Below are 22274 nucleotides of genomic sequence, written 5' to 3' on the forward strand. Positions count from 1 at the left end.
TTCTTTGTTCTCTTACTTTGTTTGGATTAATTATATTTTTTATTATTCCATTTTATTTCCTTTGTGTTATGAGGGGTAACTTTTTGTTTTGTTATTGTAGCAGTTGCTTTAGGGTTTACAGTTATCACAGTCTCACTTTGAGTGGTATTACCCCACTCCTGTATAGTGTAAGAACAGCAGACTTCCCTTTTTCCCATCTTGGCCTTTGTGCCATCACATATTTTAATTCTTATGTATGTTATCAACTCCTAAATACGTTATGATTATTTTTGCTTTGAATAGTTGATCAGCTTTTAAAGATATTTAAATAATAAGAAAAGCCTTTATATCTCCTAGGTCCTTACCATCTTCAGTGCTCTTCATCTGGGTTCCCAACTGATATTTTCCTTCTGCACAGCAGAAGGTCTGCTTCTGCTAGTGATGAATTCTTTTGCATTTGTATGTCCATAAAGCCTTTATTTTGCCTTTATTTTTGAGATATTTTCACTGGGAAAAGAATTCTAGATTAATAGTTTTTTTACTTCTATGTATGTATGTATTTATTTATTTATTTATTTTTATTATTATTATTATACTTTGGGTTTTAGGGTACATGTGCACAATGTGCAGGTTAGTTACATATGTATACATGTGCCATGCTGGTGTGCTGCACCCATTAACTCGCCATTTAGCATTAGGTATATCTCCTAATGCTATCCCTCCCCCCTCCCCCCAGCCCACAACAGTCCCCCCCAGAGTGTGATGTTCCCCTTCCTGTGTCCATGTGTTCTCATTGTTCAATTCCCATCTATGAGTGAGAACATGCGGTGTTTGGTTTTTTGTCCTTGCGATAGTTTACTGAGAATGATGATTTCCAATTTCATCCATGTCCCTACAAAGGACATGAACTCATCATTTTTTATGGCTGCATAGTATTCCATGGTGTGTATGTGGCACATTTTCTTAATCCAGTCTATCATTGTTGGACATTTGGGTTGGTTCCAAGTCTTTGCTATTGTGAATAGTGCCACAATAAACATATGTGTGCATGTGTCTTTATAGCAGCATGATTTATAGTCCTTTGGGTATATACCCAGTAATGGGATGGCTGGGTCAAATGGTATTTCTAGTTCTAGATCCCTGAGGAATCGCCACACTGACTTCCACAAGGGTTGAACTAGTTTACAGTCCCACCAACAGTGTAAAAGTGTTCCTGTTTCTCCACATCCTCTCCAGTACCTGTTGTTTCCTGACTTTTTAATGATTGCCATTCTAACTGGTGTGAGATGGTATCTCATTGTGGTTTTGATTTGCATTTCTCTGATGGCCAGTGATGATGAGCATTTTTTCATGTGTCTTTTGGCTGCATAAATGTCTTCTTTTGAGAAGTGTCTGTTCATATCCTTTGCCCACTTTTTGATGGGGTTGTTTGTTGTTTTCTTGTAAATTTGTTGGAGTTCATTGTAGATTCTGGATATTAGCCCTTTGTCAGATGAGTAGGTTGTGAAAATTTTCTCCCATTTTGTAGGTTGCCTGTTCACTCTGATGGTAGTTTCTTTTGCTGTGCAGAAGCTCTTGAGTTTAATTAGATCCCATTTGTCAATTTTGGCTTTTGTTGCCATTGCTTTTGGTGTTTTAGACATGAAGTCCTTGCCCATGCCTATGTCCTGAATGGTAATGCCTAGGTTTTCTTCTAGGGTTTTTATGGTTTTAGGTCTAACGTTTAAGTCTTTAATCCATCTTGAATTAATTTTTGTATAAGGTGTAAGGAAGGGATCCAGTTTTAGCTTTCTACATATGGCTAGCCAGTTTTCCCAGCACCATTTATTAAATAGGGAATCCTTTCCCCATTGCTTGTTTTTCTCAGTTTTGTCAAAGATCAGATGGTTGTAGATATGCGGCATTATTTCTGAGGGCTCTGTTCTGTTCCATTGATCTATATCTCTGTTTTGGTACCAGTACCATGCTGTTTTGGTTACTGTAGCCTTGTAGTATAGTTTGAAGTCAGGTAGCGTGGTGCCTCCAGCTTTGTTCTTTTGGCTTAGGATTGACTTGGTGATGCGGGCTCTTTTTTGGTTCCATATGAACTTTAAAGTAGTTTTTTCCAATTCTGTGAAGAAAGTCATTGGTAACTTGATGGGGATGGCATTGAATCTATAAATTACCTTGGGCAGTATGGCTATTTTCACGATATTGATTCTTCCTACCCATGAGCATGGAATGTTCTTCCATTTGTTTGTATCCTCTTTTATTTCATTGAGCAGTGGTTTATATTTCTCCTTGAAGAGGTCCTTCACGTCCCTTGTAAGTTGGATTCCTAAGTATTTTATTATCTTTGAAGCAATTGTGAATGGGAGTTCACTCATGATTTGGCTCTCTGTCTGTTATTGGTGTATAAGAGTGCTTGTGATTTTTGTACATTGATTTTGTATCCTGAGACTTTGCTGAAGTTGCTTATCAGCTTAAGGAGATTTTGGGCTGAGACAATGGGGTTTTCTAGATATACAATCATGTCGTCTGCAAACAGGGACAATTTGATTTCCTCTTTTCCTAATTGAATACCCTTTATTTCCTTCTCCTGCCTGATTGCCCTGGCCAGAACTTCCAACACTCTGTTGAATAGGAGTGGTGAGAGAGGGCATCCCTGTCTTGTGCCAGTTTTCAAAGGGAATGCTTCCAGTTTTTGCCCATTCAGTATGATATCGGCTGTGGGTTTGTCATAGATAGCTCTTATTATTTTGAGATACGTCCCATCAATACCTAATTTATTGAGAGTTTTTAGCATGAAGGGTTGTTGAATTTTGTCAAAGGCCTTTTCTGCATCTACTGAGATAATCATGTGGTTTTTGTCTTTGGTTCTGTTTATATGCTGGATTACATTTATTGATTTGCATATATTGAACCAGCCTTGCATCCCAGGGATGAAGCCCACTTGATCATGGTGGATAAGCTTTTTGATGTGCTGCTGGATTTGGTTTGCCAGTATTTTATTGAGGATTTTTGCATCAATGTTCATCAAGGATATTGGTCTAAAATTCTCTTTTTTGTTTGTGTCTCTGCCCGGCTTTGGTATCAGGATGATGCTGGCCTCATAAAATGAGTTAGGGAGGATTCCCTCTTTTTCTATTGATTGGAACAGTTTCAGAAGGAATGGTACCAGTTCCTCCTTGTACCTCTGGTAGAATTCAGCTGTGAATCCATCTGGTCCTGGACTCTTTTTGGTTGGTAAGCTATTGATTATTGCCACAATTTCAGCTCCTGTTATTGGTCTATTCAGAGATTCAACTTCTTCCTGGTTGAGTCTTGGGAGAGTGTATGTGTCGAGGAATTTATCCATTTCTTCTAGATTTTCTAGTTTATTTGCATAGAGGTGTTTGTAGTATTCTCTGATGGTAGTTTGTATTTCTGTGGAATCGGTGGTGAGATCCCCTTTATCATTTTTTATTGCGTCTATTTGATTATTCTCTCTTTTTTTCTTTATTAGTCTTGCTAGCGGTCTATCAATTTTGTTGATCCTTTCAAAAAACCAGCTCCTGGATTCATTAATTTTTTGAAGGGTTTTTTTGGTCTCTGTTTCCTTCAATTCTGCTCTGATTTTAGTTATTTCTTGCCTTCTGCTAGCTTTTGAATGTGTTTGCTCTTGCTTTTCTAGTTCTTTTAATTGTGATGTTAGGGTGTCAATTTTGGATCTTTCCTGCTTTCTCTTGTGGGCATTTTGTGCTATAAATTTCCCTCTACACACTGCTTTGAATGTGTCCCAGAGATTCTGGTACGTTGTGTCTTTGTTCTCATTGGTTTCAAAGAACATCTTTATTTCTGCCTTCATTTCGTTATGTCCCCAGTGGTCATTCAGGAGCAGGTTGTTCAGTTTCCATGTAGTTGAGTGGTTTTGAGTGAGTTTCTTAATCCTGAGTTCTAGTTTGATTGCACTGTGGTCTGAGAGACAGTTTGTTATAATTTCTGTTCTTTTACATTTGCTGAGGAGAGCTTTACTTCCAAGTATGTGGTCAATTTTGGAACAGGTGTGGTGTGGTGCTGAAAAAAATGTATATTCTGTTGATTTGGGGTGGAGAGTTCTGTAGATGTCTATTAGGTCTGCTTGGTGCAGGGCTGAGTTCAGTTCCTGGGTATCCTTGTTAACTTTCTGTCTCATTGATCTGTCTAATGTTGACAGTGGGGTGTTAAAGTCTCCCATTCTTATTGTGTGGGAGTCTAAGTCTCTTTGTAGGTCACTCAGGACTTGCTTTATGAATCTGGGTGCTCCTGTATTGGGTGCATATATATTTAGGATAGTTAGCTCTTCTGGTTGAATTGATCCCTTTACCATTATGTAATGGCCTTCTTTGTCTCTTTTGATCTTTGTTGGTTTAAAGTCTGTTTCATCAGAGACTAGGATTGCAACCCCTGCCTTTTTTTGTTTTCCATTTGCTTGGTAGATCTTCCTCCATCCTTTTATTTTGAGCCTATGTGTGTCTCTGCACGTGCGATGGGTTTCCTGAATACAGCACACTGATGGGTCTTGAGTCTTTATCCAATTTGCCAGTCTGTGTCTTTTAATTGGAGCATTTAGTCCATTTACATTTAAGGTTAATATTGTTATGTGTGAATTTGATCCTGTCATTATGATGTGAGCTGGTTATTTTGCTCGTGAGTTGATGCAGTTTCTTCTTAGTCTCGATGGTCTTTACATTTTGGCATGATTTTGCAGCGGCTGGTACCGGTTGTGCCTTTCCATGTTCAGTGCTTCCTTCAGGAGCTCTTTTAGGGCAGGCCTGGTGGTGACAAAATCTCTCAGCATTTGCTTATCTGTAAAGTATTTTATTTCTCTTTCACTTATGAAGCTTAGTTTGGCTGGATATGAAATTCTGGGTTGAAAATTCTTTTCTTTAAGAATGTTGAATATCGGCCCCCACTCTCTTCTGGCTTGTAGAGTTTCTGCCGAGAGATCCGCTGTTAGTCTGATGGGCTTCCCTTTGTGGGTAACCCAACCTTTCTCTCTGGCTGCCCTTAACATTTTTTCCTTCATTTCAACTTTGGTGAATCTGACAATTATGTGTCTTGGAGTTGCTCTTCTCGAGGAGTATCTTTGTGATGTTCTCTGTATTTCCTGAATGTGAATGTTGGCCTGCCTTGTTAGATTGGGGAAGTTCTCCTGGATAATATCCTGCAGAGTGTTTTCCAACTTTGTTCCATTCTCCCCGTCACTTTCAGGTACACCAATCAGATGCAGATTTGGTCTTTTCACAGGGTCCCATATTTCTTGGAGGCTTTGTTCGTTTCTTTTTATTCTTTTTTCTCTAAACTTCCCTTCTCACTTCATTTCATTCATTTGATCTTCCATCACTGATACCCTTTCTTCCAGTTGGTCGCATCAGCTCCTGAGGCTTCTGCATTCTTCACATAGTTCTTGAGCCTTGGCTTTCAGCTCCATCAGCTCCTTTAAGCACTTCTCTGTATTGGTTATTCTAGTTATACATTCGTCTAAAGTTTTTTCAAAGTTTTCAACTTCTTTGCCTTTGGTTTGGATTTCCTCCTGTAGTTCGGGGTAGTTTGATCGTCTGAAGCCTTCTTCTCTCAACTTGTCAAAGTCATTCTCCATCCAGCTTTGTTCTGTTGCTGGTGAGGAACTGCGTTCCTTTGGAGGAGGAGAGGCGCTCTGCTTTTTAGAGTTTCCAGTTTTTCTGCTCTGTTTTTTCCCCATCTTTGTGGTTTTAACTACTTTTGGTCTTTGATGATGGTGTTGTACAGATGGGTTTTTGGTGTGGATGTCCTTTCTGTTTGTTAGTTTTCCTTCTAACAGACAGGACCCTCAGCTGCAGGTCTGTTGGAGTTTGCTAGAGGTCCAGTCCAGACCATGTTTGCCTGGGTATCAGCAGCGGTGTCTGTAGAACCGTGGATTTTCGTGATCTGCGAATGCTGCTGTCTGATCGTTCCTCTGGAAGTTTAGTCTCAGAGGAGTACCTGGCCGTGTGAGGTATCAGTCTGCCCCTACTGCGGGGTGCCTCCCACTTAGGCTGCTCAGGGGTCACGGGTCAGGGACCCACTTGAGGAGGCAGTCTGCGCGTTCTCAGATCTCCGGCTGCGTGCTGGGAGAACCACTGCTCTCCTGAAAGCTGTCAGACAGGGATGTGTAAGTCTGCAGAGGTTACTGTTGTCTTTTTGTTTGTCTGTGCCCTGCCCCCAGAGGTGGAGCCTACAGAGGCAGGCAGGCCTCCTTGAGCTGTGGTGGGCTCCACACAGTTCCAGCTTCCTGGCTGCTTTGTTTACCTAAGCAAGCCTGGGCAATGGCGGGCGCCCCTTCCCCAGCCTCGCTGCTGCCTTGCAGTTTGATCTCAGACTGCTGTGCTAGCAATCAGCCAGACTCCGTGGGCGTAGGACCCTCTGAGCCAGGTGCGGGTTATAATATCCTGGTGCGCCGTTTCCTAAGCCCGTGGGAAAAGCACAGTATTTGGGTGGGAGTGGCCTGATTTTCTAGGTGCCGTCTGTCACCCCTTTCCTTGACCAGGAAAGGGAACTCCCTGACCCCTTGCACTTCCTGAGTGAGGCAATGCCTCGCCCTGCTTCGGGTGGCGCACGGTGCGCTGCACCCACTGTCCTGCGCCCAGTGTCTGGCACTCCCTAGTGAGATGAACTCGGTACCTCAGATGGAAATGCAGAAATCACCCGTCTTCTGCGTTGCTCATGCTAGGAGCTGTAGACCGGAGCTGTTCCTATTCGGCCATCTTGGCTCCACGGGTAACAGCTGTATTTATTTTTGAGATAGGGTCTTGCTCTGTCACTTAGGCTGGAGTGCAATGGCGTGATCATGGCCCACTGTAGCCTCCAAGTCCTGGGCTCAAAGGATCCTTTTACTTCAGCCTCCTGAGGAGCTGGGACTACAGGTGTGTACCACCACACCCCGCTAACTTTTAAAATTAAAAAAAAAAAAAAATTGTAGAGAGATGGAGTGTCACCATGTTGCCCAGGCTGGTCTTGAACTCCTGGCCTCAAGTGATTCTCCTTCCTCGGCCTCCTAGAGTGCTGGGATTACAGGTGTGAGCCACTGTGCCCTGGCTCTTTTAGTTCTTTAGAGATGATATTCCTAGATCTCTTCTCACTTGCACTGTTTCCTGTGAGAAATCTGCTCTTAACTTTGCTTTTGTCTTTGTTTTTCTGTACATAATGTGTCTCTTCTCTCTGAGTCGTTTTGCAATGTATTCTTTGTCGCTGGTTTTAAGCAGTTTGATTATGATGTACATAGACACAGTTTTCTTCAGATTTCTTATGTTTGGAATTGGCTGAATCGTTTTGCAATGTTTTCTTTGTCGTTGGTTTTAAGCAGTTTGATTATGATGTACATAGATACAGTTTTCTTCAGATTTCTTATGTTTGGAATTGGTTGAGCTTCTTGGATGTATATTTTTCATGAAATCTGGGAAATTTTGATCAATTATTTCTTCAGATACTTTCTGTCACTCTCCTCAGTCTCCTTTAGGTACTCCATTTGCACGTGTATGTGGCCACTTAAAACTTTTCCGCCACTGGTGCTCTGTTCATTTTCCTTTCAGTGATTTTTTTTTCCTTCTATATTGCATTTTGGATAATTTCTATTGCTTTATCTTCAAGTTTACCAATATTTCTTTTACAGTGTCTAATTTTCTGTTAACCTTATCCTGTGTATTTTTCATCTCATTCATTTGCTTCAGTTTGGATATTTTTAATATCATCGCTCTTTCTACTTAACATGTTTAGTCTTTCCTCTAGCTTTTTGAACATAATGAATATTAGAATACATATTTTAACGCATTTTTTCCTACTAATTCTGACATCAAGCAATTCCTTGATGAATTGCTTTTGATTTTTCTGTACTTTGTTTTATGTATTTTGTTTCTATTTTGCATGCCTGTTAATTTACTATAGGATATTGCCAAACATTGTTAATTTTACCTTCTGATGCATTGGATATTTTTTACCTTCCTAATATCCGCGAGCTTTGTTCTGGGATTACTTAGAAACACTTTGATCCATTTAGATCTTCTTTTTAAGCCTTACTAGGCAGGACCAGTATAGAGTTTAGTCTGGGGATAGTTTTGCCCACTACCTATGCGAGACCTGTCTTACCTCTGTAACTGATTACCTGTGAATTATGAGGTTTTCCCCTTGGCTGTTGAGAACTGGCACTATTCCTGGTCCTGTGTGAGCTCCAACTTTATTCCCTCTAATCCTTTTGTGTGGTTTGTTCCCTGACCTCAGGTAGATTTTTCAACACACATGATCAGTGTTCAGTTGAATGCTGAAGGGGTTCTTCTGCAGATCTCCAGAGTTCTTCACGCAGCTCTCTTCTCTCCTTTACTCTGCCCTGAGAATTCTAGCTATCCTGACTTGTCCAGACTCCCGGCTCTGTCTCCTCAAATCAAGGAGACTGTTGGGCTCTCCCGTGTTCTCCTTAGGTCTTACCCCTCTGGGGGGTCTGTGTCCTTGGTCACCTGGTGTCCTCTGTTTTGAGTGGTGTGATTTTATATATTTGTCTTATTATTATTATTATTATTATTTTGGTTTTTCATATGGAGGGGTAAAACTGGTTTATTATTCCATCCTGTCCAGATGTGGAAGTTTCTCTTTTTCATTTGAATCGTTTGGCTACTCCTTCTGGACCTTCCTTCCTGCAATTTTCTATTACATCTCATTCCCCTCTTCACCTTCATTATATTCTTACATCTCTCTCATCACTTACTCTCTGTGTCTTTTTTGGTCTTCTTTTCTGATGCAGCTTAATGTTTGTAACAGGAACTCTTTGAAAGGGTGGCTGGTGTTTTCCTTCTCAGAGAAGAATTTGACTGGGAAATGGATACAATCCTGAAGACACATTTTTAGATCTGGTTTACAAAATCAGAATTTTTATGAATTTTATTTTCTAGAACACATCAGTGAGTTGTGCTTTCATGTATCTCTTAGGATATCTAAAACACACTTATTTTAAAGTCTCAGATTGTTTCATAAAAATAATCTCATCTGAGGTAAGTTAATGTTTGATTATTTGTTCTGCTGGCTGTATTACTTAGCATTAGATTTATCCATGTGTTTTAGAATTTTGGGTTGCAGGGTCATATTCAGAGGAAGGTTTTTTTGTTCTTTACCGTTTCTCTGTTTTCTTCCTTCCTGTCTTTCTCCCCCATCCCCCGTCTCTTGCTTTTCACCCTATAAGTGGTTTTGCGGTGATTCCACCCAGTTCTCTAGGCTTGAAATCCAGAATGAGATTTCCCAGGGATCCATCAGATGTCTAGCACCCATACAACGAGGGGATGGAGCTGATCCTATGCCCATGGCTTGGATCTCTAATCTTACAGCTCCTTAGAGCTACAGCCCCATGCTGCATTTGGGTGACAGTATTTGACTTCCTTCTGGCACCATCATGGAGCTTATCCCATCCCAGCCTCTGACTTGAAGCTTTTTGCCTCCCTCCTGCCCCAAGCCCATAGTGTGCCATTCTGCAGGAGGCAGGCTCCTGGTTCTTCTTGGTTGTGGACCCCAAGCCCAGCAGGCTCACTTTATCCTCTCTTCCTGTTTTGCTTCTGGCCTGTGGAGGTTTATATTTTGTATTAGTCCATTTTCATACTGCTGATAAAGACATACCCGAGACTGGAAAGAAAAACAGGTTTAATGGAGTTACAGTTCCACCTGGCTGGGGAGGCCTTAGAATCGTGGCAGAAGGTGAAAGACACGTCTCGCATGGCAGCAGACAAGAAAAGAGAGATTGTGCAGGGAAACTCCCATTTTTAAAACCATCAAATCTCGTGAGACTTATTCACTGCAACAAGAACAGCATGGGAAAGACCCACCCCCATGATTCAATTACCTCCTGCTGGCCCCTCCCACAACACATGGAAATTCAAGATGAGATTTGGGCGGGGACACAGCCAAACCATATCCTTCTATCCCTGGCCCCTCCCAAATCTCCTGTCCTCACATTTCAAAACCAATCATGCCTTCTCAACAGTCCCCCAAAGTCTTAACTCATTTCAGCATTAACTCAAAAGTTCACAGTCTCAAATCTCATCTGAGACAGGGCAAGTCATTTTTGTCTATGACCCTGTAAAATCAAAAGCAAGTTAATTACTTCCTAGATACAATGGGGGTACTGGCATTGGGTAAATACAGCCTTTCCAAATGAGAGAAATTGGCCAAAACAAAGGGGCTACCAGGCCCCATGCAAGTGTGAAATCCAGCAGGGCAGCAAAATCTTAAAGTTCCAGAATGATCTCCTTTGACTCCATGTCTCACATACAGGTCATGCTGATGCAAGAGGTGTGTTCCCATGGCTTTGGGCAGCTCTGCCCCTGTGGCTTTGCAGGGTACAGCCTCCTTCCCAGCTGCTTCCACGGGCTGGCGTTGAGTGTCTGCGGCTTTTCTAGGTGCCTGGTGCAAGCTGTTGGTGGATCTACCATTCTGGGGTCTGGAGGACGGAATCCCTCTTCTCACAGCTCCACTAAGTGGTGCCCCAGTAGGGATTCTGTGTGGGGGCTCCTACCCAACATTTCCCTTCTGCACTGCCCTAGCAGAGGTTCTCCATGAGAACCCCACCCCTACAGCAAACTTCTGCCTGGGCATCCAGGCATTTCCATGAATCTTGTGAATTCTAGGTGGAGGTTCCCAAACCTCAATTCTTGATTTCTGTGTACTCGCAGGCTCCACACCACATGGAAGCTGCTAAGGTTTGAGGCCTGCACTGTCTGAAGCCACAGCCTGAGCACTACGTTGGCCCCTTTCAGCCACGTAATAACTGGGACACGGCACCAAGTCCCTAGGCTGCACACAGCATGGGGACCCTGGGCCTGGCCCATGAAACCACTTTTTCCTCCTAGGCCTCCAGGCCTGTGATGAGAAGGGCTGCCACAAAGACCTCTGACATGTCCCAGAGACATTTTCTCCATTGTCTTGGGGATTAACATTCACCTTCTTGTTACTTATGCCAATTTCTGCAGCCAGTTTGAATTTCTCCTCAGAAAATGGGATTTTCTTTTCTATTGCATTGTCAGGCTGCGGATTTTCCAAACTTTTATGCTCTGCTTTCCTTATGAAGTCAAATGCCTTTAACAACACCCAAGTCACCTCTTGAATGCTTTGCTGCTTAGATATTTCTTTTGCCAGATACCCTAAGTCATGTCTCTCAAGTTCAAAATTCCACAAATCTCTAGACCAGGGGCAAAATGCCACCAGTCTCTTTGCTAAAACATAACGAGTTACCTTTGCTCCAGTTCCCAACAAGTTCCTCATCTCCATCTGAGACCACCTCAGCCTGGACTTCATTGTCCATATCACCATCAGCTTTTGGTCAAAGCCATTCAACAAGTCTCTAGGGAATTTCAAACTTTCCCACATTTTTCTGTTTTCTTCTGAGCCCTCCAAACTATTCCAACCTCTTCCTGTTACCCAGTTTCAACGTCACTTCCACATTTTTGGATGTCTTTTCAGTAGTGCCCCACTCTGCTGGCACCAATTTACTGTATTAGTTTGTTTTCACACTGCTGATAAAAACATACCTGAGACTGGGAAGAAAAATAGGCTTAATGGACTCACAGTTTCACATGGCTGGGGAGGCCTCACAATCATGGCAGAAGGTGAAAGGCACATCTCACATGTTGGCAAACAAGAGAAGAGAGCTTGTGCAGGGAAACTCCTGTTTTTAAACCCATCAGATCTCATGAGACTTATTCACTATCACGAGAACAGCACGGGAAAACCTGCCCCCATGATTCAGTTACCTCCCACTGGGCCCCTCCCATAACACATGGGAATTCCAGATGAGATTTGAGTGGGGACACAGCCAAAGCATATCACCTTTTATCTTTCAAATTAGACTATGCCTGTTTGGTTCTCTCTCTCTCTCTTTTTCTCTCTTTTTTTTTAAGTCATAAATCACTGTTGTGTGTTAGGAGAACAAGGACACAGACCGTGCCTTCTTGGTCTCATGAGTGTGCTTTGTGTTGGAAGCTGAGTTAATGTGGTGTTGCACTGTCTGCTCCAGTGGAGGGCAGCATGGGGCTGTGCTGTTCCACACACCTGGTTCTGATCCTGGCATTTGCTGTCTACTGTAAACCGAGATTAGATACGTAAGCTGTCGCAGTCTCATTTCCCTCATCTGCAAAGTGGGAATGAGAGTAATGATTGTTCAGTGTATATGCCAGCCTCACATCAGCGTAAGCATGAAGTGAGAGGAGGCATGGGAAGTGTTTAGCACAGTGCCCAGCACATAGTAAATGAACAGTAAATGTCAGTTACCCAGGAACACAATTTAGACATGTTTCTTTTTTCATATTTTATTAAAAAGTGAGATGTTTCAGATTATGAGCTGAATTTCATGACATTCGATGAAAAAAAAAAAAAACCCACTGAGTGTTTATGAGCTGCTAGGTACTGTGTTAGGTTTTTTACACACTTTTCCATGCTGAATTGTCACAGAAACTCTGTGAGATATTCTTATTTTTGACAAAATTGAAGCAGTGTGAGGTTAAGTAACTGGCCTGAGGTCACTCAGCTGCAAGTGATAAAGCTGGGATTTGCTTCTAGATCTGTGCTGGCTCTTAGATCCAGGCTGTCCCCCACCTGACCAGCTTTGTGGAGGCTGGTGTGTGAGCCTTCTGTCTACAAGGCCTCTCTGTGTAGCCTTCAGGGATCTGAAGATAGTTTCCTTCGAGAACAGGTTGACGAGGAGGATCGAGGACCAAAGGGCTGTGCTGTGCCTCTGCCTGAGGCTGGGATGCTATTGGACTGTCCCCTCTGCTGCTTGATACAGAGCACGGGAGTGATCACTTACCCTAGTGCCTCTGAACCCATACCCAGATTTCAGAATGAGTGGCCCATTACATTGTGCCATACTCCCTTTCTCATTTCATCGTGAGGTAGAGAAACGATCATATCATCTTACGATCCAAGCCCTAGTCAAAACGATCCCTGTGTAGAGGAGTCCCAGGGAAACAGTTTGAAACTGCACTTTCACACACTGGTCTTTCTGCCAAGCAGAAGAATAATAGCTGTGGGACCAGTTACACCATTGCCAATGGTGGAGGAAATCGCCTGCCTTTTATTTTTCCCCTATTGCTTTGTGTATGTCTTAGCAGGAGTCATTGTGGCTGAAACAGTGTTAATATCTTCTGTGTGCTTGGAAGGTCCCACACTGGAGGATTTTATTACCCTCTGTGAGAGGGAAGAGGTGGTATTTACCATTAACTTCGTAGTAGGAATGCTTTTATTCCACTTGGCACTCTGCAGCGCTGGACTCCAGGGTACATGGTTGTGTGGACACATAGGATATATATGGCGCTCTTAAAGAGTCACAGTGGTGGCATTGCCGGGTTTGTAAGGCCCTAGATAGGGATGAAGTGTAAGTCATGAATGACTTCGTGCTGCATGTGAGGTGGGCTTTGGAAACAGAATCAGTGTTTGTATTCCCACATGGATGCTTCAGGCCTTAAAAGTGCCTCCTCTTCCCTATGACTGCCAGCCACATTTACTGAGTCCAGAAGACACTCTTTTCTTCTCTCAGGGGAGAGATGAGATGCAAACAGCAAGGGCAAGGAAGGCAGCCCTGGGAATTTGTCTGTGGGTACTCAACTGTTGCTTTATCTAAGTGGGAGCTGCGTAAGGGGGTCGAGCTGGTGTTCTTTTATCAGCAAAGCCCTGGATCTTTGTCTGGGACCTACACTCTCATTGTATTCTTCCGCCAGTTAGTCCTATGGCCTTGGCCCCTGTGGAAAGTATTGAGCTAATGTTAGTGCAAAATATTATACAACACCTATCGAGGGCGTTTGGCAATATTTATTAAAATCATAAAAGCATTTACTGTTTGACTCAACAGGGTATTTAGTCACAGCATTGCTTTCAGTAGCAAAATACTGAATATGCTCCAAGTGTGTATCAGTAAGACTTACATGAATGCGGGCCACACGCGGGAATCTTTGGCAGGAGTAAGAAAAGGACTGAGGGCGTGCTGTATGCATTCATGTGGAGAGGTCTCCAGACATATCATTCAGTGAAAAAAACATGGTGCCGAATAAAGTACACACTATGCTGCTTGTTATGTAAGAAAGGAGGGAAAATAGAAACTATATTTGTATTGGCTTAACATCTGGCAGTAAAAAGGAAACCCAGAGAGTTTACCGTAAGGGTCCAGGAGATTGGGGTAAGATGGGAAAGGGAGGTAAGTGAGACTTCTTTGTCATGCCCTATTACATAGTGAGATGGATCCTGTTATAGTATTTTGATTTTGAACCTTGTGAACATATTTCCTATTCAAAACAAAACAATATATAAAAGAATGCTGTTAGAGCACTATTGAAACATCATGAAAAAATGGGCTCTATCAAAAGGTTGTGGGTCTTCAACAGAAGCAGAAGAGATGGAATCATCAGGTGTCTTTGACAGTGGCGGCTGCACGATTTCCCCTGGTTAGATTGTGGTTATCGAGGATGATCCCAGCTTTCTAAGAATTTATTTCCAGCCAGAGAGTCCCCTCCTTCCTTTTTCTTTTCACGTTCCTTTCCTTCCTTGGATACTAGCTGTTCAGAAAGTGTCAGTGGCAACCCTGAGATTAGACCACTATGTTCTACTATTTTTCTGGTGTCAACTGAGGGAAAATCTATTTTAAAAATAATGCCAAGCACCAGTGATTAATGGCATACTTGTTTAGTTAATTTTAAAAAATTACTCATGGAGGGTACCACTGGTATGGTGTAGAAAATCACTGGTATATGCTCTAGTTTGGGCCACTGATCTTTCAAAATTTAGATTCTACCACCTGTGAAAGGCAGTTGTGATAGCAAAGTCCCATCTTTAAATACAAACGGTGTGGGAAACAGCAGAAGAATCTCTTTAGTGAGTCAATAAATCAGGGAAATGAAATGTGATGTTTATTCAGAATGAGACCCATAACGAAGGTGGGATGGAATGGAATGACGTCTACTTAAATGTTTACAGTATGTCAGACAGAGTGCTCAGGCCCTTCAGGGATTGGCGGGAAGAGACCACACACACACACACACACGCGGGAAGAGACCACACACACACACGCGCGCGTGTGGGAAGAGACCACACACACACACACGCGTGCACGCGGGAAGAGACCACACACACACACACACACACACACACACACACACGCCCTGCATGTGTCCCTGGTTGGTCTTGCCAAAGTTGCAGAAGTCGGGAGGCTGGTACACAGAGCAGGCGAGGTACAGTGCTGCCTTCCCCATCCCTGTGGCAGGTTGAGACAGGCTTAGGATTCTTGCTATACCTCTTCCATTTGGGCTCATGTCACTGTCCTGGAGGAATTCCTGCTTATTTCTCAAGTCCCACTTGAGTGATTGCTTCTGGACTTTGGGCTCTCCTCATTCGTGAACAAACTCAGCATCCTTATTCAGAGGAGAAATTCAAGTCAGTGTCCAGATCTCCAAAGAGGATCGCTGCCTCTTGAGAAAACCTGGGCTCCCACAGGGTCTTTTCTTGAAACCACTGGGTGAGAACAATCATTATCCACAGTGTAGAGAAGAGGCAGGTGGGGCTCAAAGAGGGTAAGTAAGCTTCCCACGGTTTCACAGGAAAAAAGGTAGAAGGCTGAGGCTTGAACCCAGGTGTGGTTTTTTTTTTTTCTAAAGTATACTTTTTTTAATGTGGCTCTAGGCTGAAAATTGAGGTATATAATTTTTGACAGTTGCTGTAATCTCAGAGTTCTGAAGCCGTTAAAAAAGCTCTGAGCTTCATCTGTGTGGTTTAGGAAATTATTAAGTTCCCCTCCCCCCTCATAAAAAGAAAGAAGGAAATAGGAAAAAAAAAAAAAAAAACCTTGGCATTATTTTCTACTAGATATATAGTTCATATATGCATTTAATTTTCCTCTATAGCCCCGATAAGAAGTTAGTCTTATGCATAATGAATCCATATGATTTGGATATGCTTACTGAAAATTCTCCTCTATTAATATATAACATGAAATACGTAATTTTTAGTAAATATTCTGACTTCTAATACTTGACGTGTGAAATAAGTCACACTCAACATAGTTTTGAGCTAGTTATTTGGCATTGTATCTTTTAATACAAGAAGCATGTCAAGATGCTTTTTCAACTAGGTATAATAATACCTACAGTAATTTTGAGATCATAGATTGAAAAACAAGAATAAAGTGTATTTTGGGGGTAATATCAAAGTATTCAAGAAATAATTTCACTACCAATGATTTTTTTGAAAATCTCTGTTAATGTGTCAATGTAACAATTAATTAATTAATTTATTTGAGACTGAACCTTTCTCTGTCACCCAGGCTGGAGTGCAGTGGCGCAATCTTGGCTCACCGCAACCTCCACCTCCCAGGTTCGAGCAATTTTCGTGCCTCAGCCTCCCGAGTAGCTGGTACTACAGGCATGTGCCACCACACCCAACTAATTTTTGTATATTTAGTAGAGATGGGGTTTCACCATGTTGGCAAGGCTGGTCTCGAACTCCTGATCTTAAGTAATCTGTCCACCTCAGCCTCCTAAAGTACTGGGATTGCAGGCATGAGCCACTGTGTCCAGCCCTCATTGTAACAAATTTAAATTGTTAAAATGTGTAAGAAAATATGGTATATTGGGAAAAAGTTCACACTAATATAATTTACTTTCAAATAATTACTATTTATGTTTGAAGTAGCGACACAGTCTACTCAAAAATAGTGCTTTGAAAATTTTGGCCTTTTTTATTTTTAGTTGACACGTCATTGTACATATTTATGGGGTACAGAATGACATTTTAATACATGTATACAATGTGTGATGATCAGATTGGGAAATTAGCATATCCATCATGATATTCTCTTCAATAAATGATTCTGGGCAAGTCCTGTCTTTCTTACTGTATACAAACCCAACTCAAAATGGTTTAAAGACTTAAATGTAAGACCTAAAACCATAAAACTACTAGAAGAAAACAGATGAATTGCTTCAGGACATTGGTCTAGGCAAAAGTTTTATGGATAAGACTTCAAAAGCACAGATTTTGACTTTTGTCTATTTATGTGAAAGAGGCAAATCTTAAAAACTGAAGTCCTAAAAGTGGCAGAACGAAGGAAATGAATGGTGTATAGATTTGGCATTCTTTGTGGGGTCGTATAGATTTTAAAAGGAAACTGAGCAGAGGATCTGAGGGGGTAAAAAGGATTAAAAACTTCTGGTCTCATTAGACGCAACTTTTACCAGTCTGTGTTTTCTGTTTTAGTTTCTATGGTAGTATCAATAGGTTCTGCTCCGTTAAATTGTTAGTGTTTATCATCTTGATGGATTCTGAAGAACATTGGCTAACTTCCTGCTTTTCTTGCTTTGCTATCTGTAGTTTTCACTGTGGAGCAGTTGCTCACGTTGTTACCAAAAAAGACACCTGCAGGATGATTGAGGAAGAATAAACTGAGGGCTGTGGTGGCCGAGATCTTAAACCAAAAAGAGAGCAAGGGTTGATAAAACATATTTTATCTTAAGAATTTGTTCAACATTACAGAAACTTTCAATCCAAGGCTATAATTATTTTTTCTCATTATAGAAGTGGTAAAGCAAAAGCCCTTCAGTGAAGGAAGGTTCTTGGAGAAGGGAGAGCCACCACATCACTTCTCAGTTCTATCCTTGTGTTGTGCTGACGCCATCAGCACCAGCAGCTCTAGTGGGTGTGTATAAACAGGGACCTGTCTCTGTGGAGACGGGCTTCCTATGAGACCATATGCAGTAGACATTTAGTTAGGGTTTAATAAACATTGATTATGGAATGACTTTAATCAACACTTGTAATTGTTTTGAGTGCTTATTAATGTCTTGAAATGCCTTCCTCTTGGACTAGGGGAAACCTAAGATATTACAGTTGTGAGAGATGGAGTTGTATAACTGAACCCTTCCATATTTATTTAACCTATCCAAAATGATTTTTTTTAACAGAACCTAAGAGCATACTGAGAAAGTAAATTTGTGTAGAACTTATTTTACCCCTTTAAGCATTTAGGTAATGTTTAATTACATAAAATTAATTATATTTAATTATATGAAATCATGATGTTAGCCCTGAGTCCTGTTCCTGCTTTTGGTAAAATTCAGGCCAAATATCAAAAGCCATGTACACAAAATATATTGTTCCAAACTGTTGTCATAAAATGTTTTCCGCTTACCTGCCAAGAGTTATAAAAAAAGAAAGATAAAAATTATTTTGTCTGTCAGTCCTTCTGCACTCACTTATATGTCCCAAGGCGTCACACATTTCTGTTTGTTAGCAGGATTGTCTCTGGTGCTTTTTACAAAAATATTGATAGGGAATTGTTGGTCCCAAAGATGGGCAAGAATACAGGTGTATAAATCCCTTCTTCTCAGAATACAGTCCCAAATAAGCAGTGGCTCTGCATGTCTGAGCTTCCACACAGAAAAGTCGACTACTCAGGGGACCTGGGGACATTTCTCCAATGGCCTGCAACAGGGCCAGCTTTTTTTTCCCAGTTAGAAAAAGTGCTGATGCCATCTCAGCCATAAAAAGGAATGAACTATTGATAGGTGAAGCAACACAGGTGAATCTTAAAATAACCATGATGAAAGAAGCAAGAGAAAAAGGAGTACATTCTGTATGATTTCATTTTTATAACATTCTAGGAAATGCACACTCATCTATAGTGACAGAACAAGTCAGTGGTTGCCTGCAGATGTGGGGCATCAGGAGAAGAGTGGGGAGTGGGCAGGTGGCTAGGGTTACAAAGAGGCATGAGAAAACTGGGAGGTGATGGTCATATTCATTGTCTTGATTGTGGTGACAGTACCATGGGTGCATACCTATGTCAGCATTTGTCACATTATACACTTTATATCTGTGCACTTTAATGTTTGTCTATTGTACCACAGAGAAAATAAGAGGGAGAAGTATTGTATTGCTGTTGTAAACAGAAATCAGTTGACACTTGTCATAGACAGCAGGTAAGAAGGAAAATAAATGCAATTAAAACAAAACAAAGAAAAATCTGCCTTCTCCTATGGAATCTGGGGCATAGGAAAGCTCCCCTGTGTTTGATAATTACACTCTCATCTAATGTTTGACTCTCAAAATATCTTTTTTGATGGGCAGGCAATTATGTTTTAACTGTGAAGAGCTGGGTTTTGGGGCCGAGTGCTGTGGCTTCTGCCTGTAATCCCAGCACTTTGGGAGTTTGAGTCAGGAGGATTGCTTGAGGCCAGAAGTTCAAGACCAGCCTGGTCAACACAGCGAGACCTCATCTCTAAAGTAAAAAAATTAGAAATTAGCCAGGCATGATGACGCGTGCTTGTAGTCCCAGCTACTCAGAGACTGAGTCAAGAGGATTGCTTGAGCCCACGAGTTTGCAGTTACAATGAATTATGATTGTGGAGCCACTGCACTCCAACCTGGGTGACAGTGTGAGATCCTATCAAATAACGCAAAACAAAAAAACAACAGAGCAAGAGCAGGGGTTTTGGAGTTGGGCAGACCTGGGTTTGGCACAGTGGCCCAGTAACCTGCTAGTTGTGGGACTTTGGGCAAGACAATTGCCTTTTTTTTTTTTCCCCGAATCTATGAAATGGGTTGGTAGAAGCATAGTAAGTCCTCAATAGATGGAAACCATTTTTGTCATTATTTTTATTTGCTTCACATTTTGATTCCCACAAGATTTAACATGCAGGTAGTTTGGGGTGAGAACATACAGTATTTTAAATTCACAAGAGGGCATGTTCATATTACCATGGAGAATTGAGTCCTTTAGCAAAGTGTTGCCTAAAAAAAGAAGAGGTCGGCACAGGAAGGGAAAGGAACACAGGGACAGGAACATAGGATTTGTCAAAATGCCCACTTTTTTCTGTGTTCTTCTCAGTGGGCATCAAGCTCCTAGGTGACCCTCTGATATGGTTTCTCTGCTTTTAGTGACCTCTGCTCTTTAATTCATTAGTCTTTTCCCTTGTTAAATAATATTTGCTTAATTTTAATTTAATTTTAATAATTGCTTAAATTACAGCACTTTTTCTCAAAAGTGCTGTATTTATGTTTGCTTGTTTAGATATTCATTCTGGCATTTAGCATGTGCTTTTTAATCATTCATCTGTAGGAAAAATGTTGGACTTTAAAAATGTTTTACTTAAAATTGACTGATAGATGTGGTTTAATTTGACTTTTTATTAGCTTCATAAACTTAAAAATAATATGTATATCTGTATATACTTACGGAAGTAAAAGTTGATCAGTTTATCTTAAATTGGTCATATTGTTGATATATAAGTTTGGAGGAAAATATAGTAAAAATATACTTTCTTTAACCCTGAAATAATGTCATTTTCATGTATAGAAACTAACAGAATTACTTGCTTTCCCATGATCTTGGCCTAGTTTTTTCTTCTGCCAGCTGGTGGCAGGGATTTGACAAGTGATTGATTTGGTTTCAGAGGGTCCTGGAATTACACAAAGTGTTTTTTATATTGGAGAAGACATGCCCAGTTTTTCACAAGTTTTAAGATTTATTGCCTCACTCTAACATGTTGCAAATTAGTTTGTTTGCTATTTATTTTACTCAGAATGCAGTAATTGGTGTCATTAGTGGAAGGGAAAATTTGATCACAAGAAAGGGCAGACAGCTATTTAACACTACTTATTTGTTTCTTTGGCAACTTTGCAGAGCTGGAGATAAGATGGGTAGACTGCTACTTTCCTTTTACGCATCCTTCCTTTGAGATGGAGATCAACTTTCATGGAGAATGGCTGGAAGTTCTTGGCTGCGGGGTGATGGAACAACAACTGGTCAATTCAGGTAAAAAAGAATCCCACATTTTATTTACATGTGCTCTAAAGGAACCCTCCCTTCTCAGGCAGCCCCGTTGCACACTTGCAGGTATTTACATACTTCTATGGGGGCAGCAGCATCACCGGTCTCTCTTCAGATTCCCCTCTAGATTTGTCTTTAATACTAAGCCCTGGAAAAACTTATTTCTCACATCTGTATTTGCAAAGGCTCTTTGTCTTTGGAGATCCACCTTGTCAGCACTTGGCTGCTGGATTTGTACTTTGTGATTTCATATTTGTTGATACGTTGCTTTGTAATTGCCCCAAAGGCATTTGCTGCATGTCACAGGAGTGTAGTTTGTCTTTCAGACTATTTAAGAACAAAGACAATGCATAATCCATTTTTGTTCTTACTGCACTTAGTATAGTGTCCCAAATTCAGCAAGTATTTTATAAATACACTAAAACGCAGCGTAAAAACACTTAGGCCCATAATGCTTAATCCATCACCTCCCTCTGCATAGGCGGCGCCACCTGACTGAGAGAAAATGGAAACACGAGGTTGCTGATTGAATTCTTCGCATATCTATAGGCATTTCAGAAAGATCTGTCTGGCTCTTTTCTGTAAGACCATTGCTTAATACAAATGATGGCTTCTAAATGTAATTTCAGAGCTGTGAGGTTTTTTTTTAAGTCACTACCTGAATTGAGTATTCTTTAAGTCACTATCTGAATTGAGTATTTTTTTAAGTCACTATCTGAATTTGATTTTTTAAGTCACTGTCTGAATGTAGTACTTTTTTGAAGTCACTATCTGAATTTAATTAAAAAATTAATATAATTTAATTAATTTAATTAAAAATTTTAATATAATTTAATTAATTTAATTAAAAAATATTACAGGCTCGTGCACTTTAGGAGGTCGTCCCAGCACTTTGGGAGGCTGAGGAGGGTGGATCACCTGGGGTCAGAAGTTTGAGACCAGCCTGGCCAACATGGTGAAACCCTGTCTCTACTAAAAATACAAAAATTAGCTGGGTGTGGTGGTGTGCCTGTAATTCCAGCTACTTGGAAGGCTGAAGCATGAGAATCACTTGAACCCAGGAGGCAGAGGTTGCAGTGAGCCGATATCGCTATACTGCAGCCAGCCTGGGCGAAAGAGCAACACTCAGTCTTTAAAAAAAAAAAAAAAAAAAATATATATATATATATATATTTTTTTTTTTCAGAGTATAAATCCTCCAAAAAAAAAAAAAGGAAAGTTGGTTTGGATTGGGCATTTGAGCTCACTGCATAAGCAGTGAGCACCAAATTGGATAGGAACTGATGTGGATGGTTCAGGAAACCTTGCCGGCTCTGCTCCCTTAGAAGGACGTTTGCTGCTTGGCCTTGGAGGGCAGCTCTGACTCAGGGTTCACCGCCCAGCCTCCTGTAGCAGCATGAAGAGAGGTCCTTCTTGGTAACTAAGAAATGTGAATAGACCATGGGTAAGGACATGATATCTGGTCATGGGCTTGGAAAATGAGGATGAGCAGAGAGTG

At 41.1% G+C, this 22274-nt stretch overlaps 1 protein-coding gene across 8 annotated transcripts in view; it reads left to right on the forward strand.

Annotated features, from left to right (window-relative positions):
• Positions 1-22274, forward strand: part of FARS2 (phenylalanyl-tRNA synthetase 2, mitochondrial) — a 519601-nt gene that overhangs the window by 154213 nt on the left and 343114 nt on the right. For 6 of the 8 annotated variants that reach the window (XM_054557152.2, XM_024248067.3, XM_009241404.4 and 3 more), the window contains one exon: positions 20630-20761. The exons of the other annotated variants lie outside the window; for them this stretch is intronic. In XM_054557152.2, the coding sequence (XP_054413127.1) occupies positions 20630-20761 (132 nt within the window). The remainder of the gene's footprint in view (positions 1-20629; positions 20762-22274) is intronic. 8 annotated transcript variants of the gene reach the window in all.

Source organism: Pongo abelii, chromosome 5 (assembly GCF_028885655.2).
Source record: "Pongo abelii isolate AG06213 chromosome 5, NHGRI_mPonAbe1-v2.0_pri, whole genome shotgun sequence".
NCBI lineage: Eukaryota > Metazoa > Chordata > Mammalia > Primates > Hominidae > Pongo > Pongo abelii.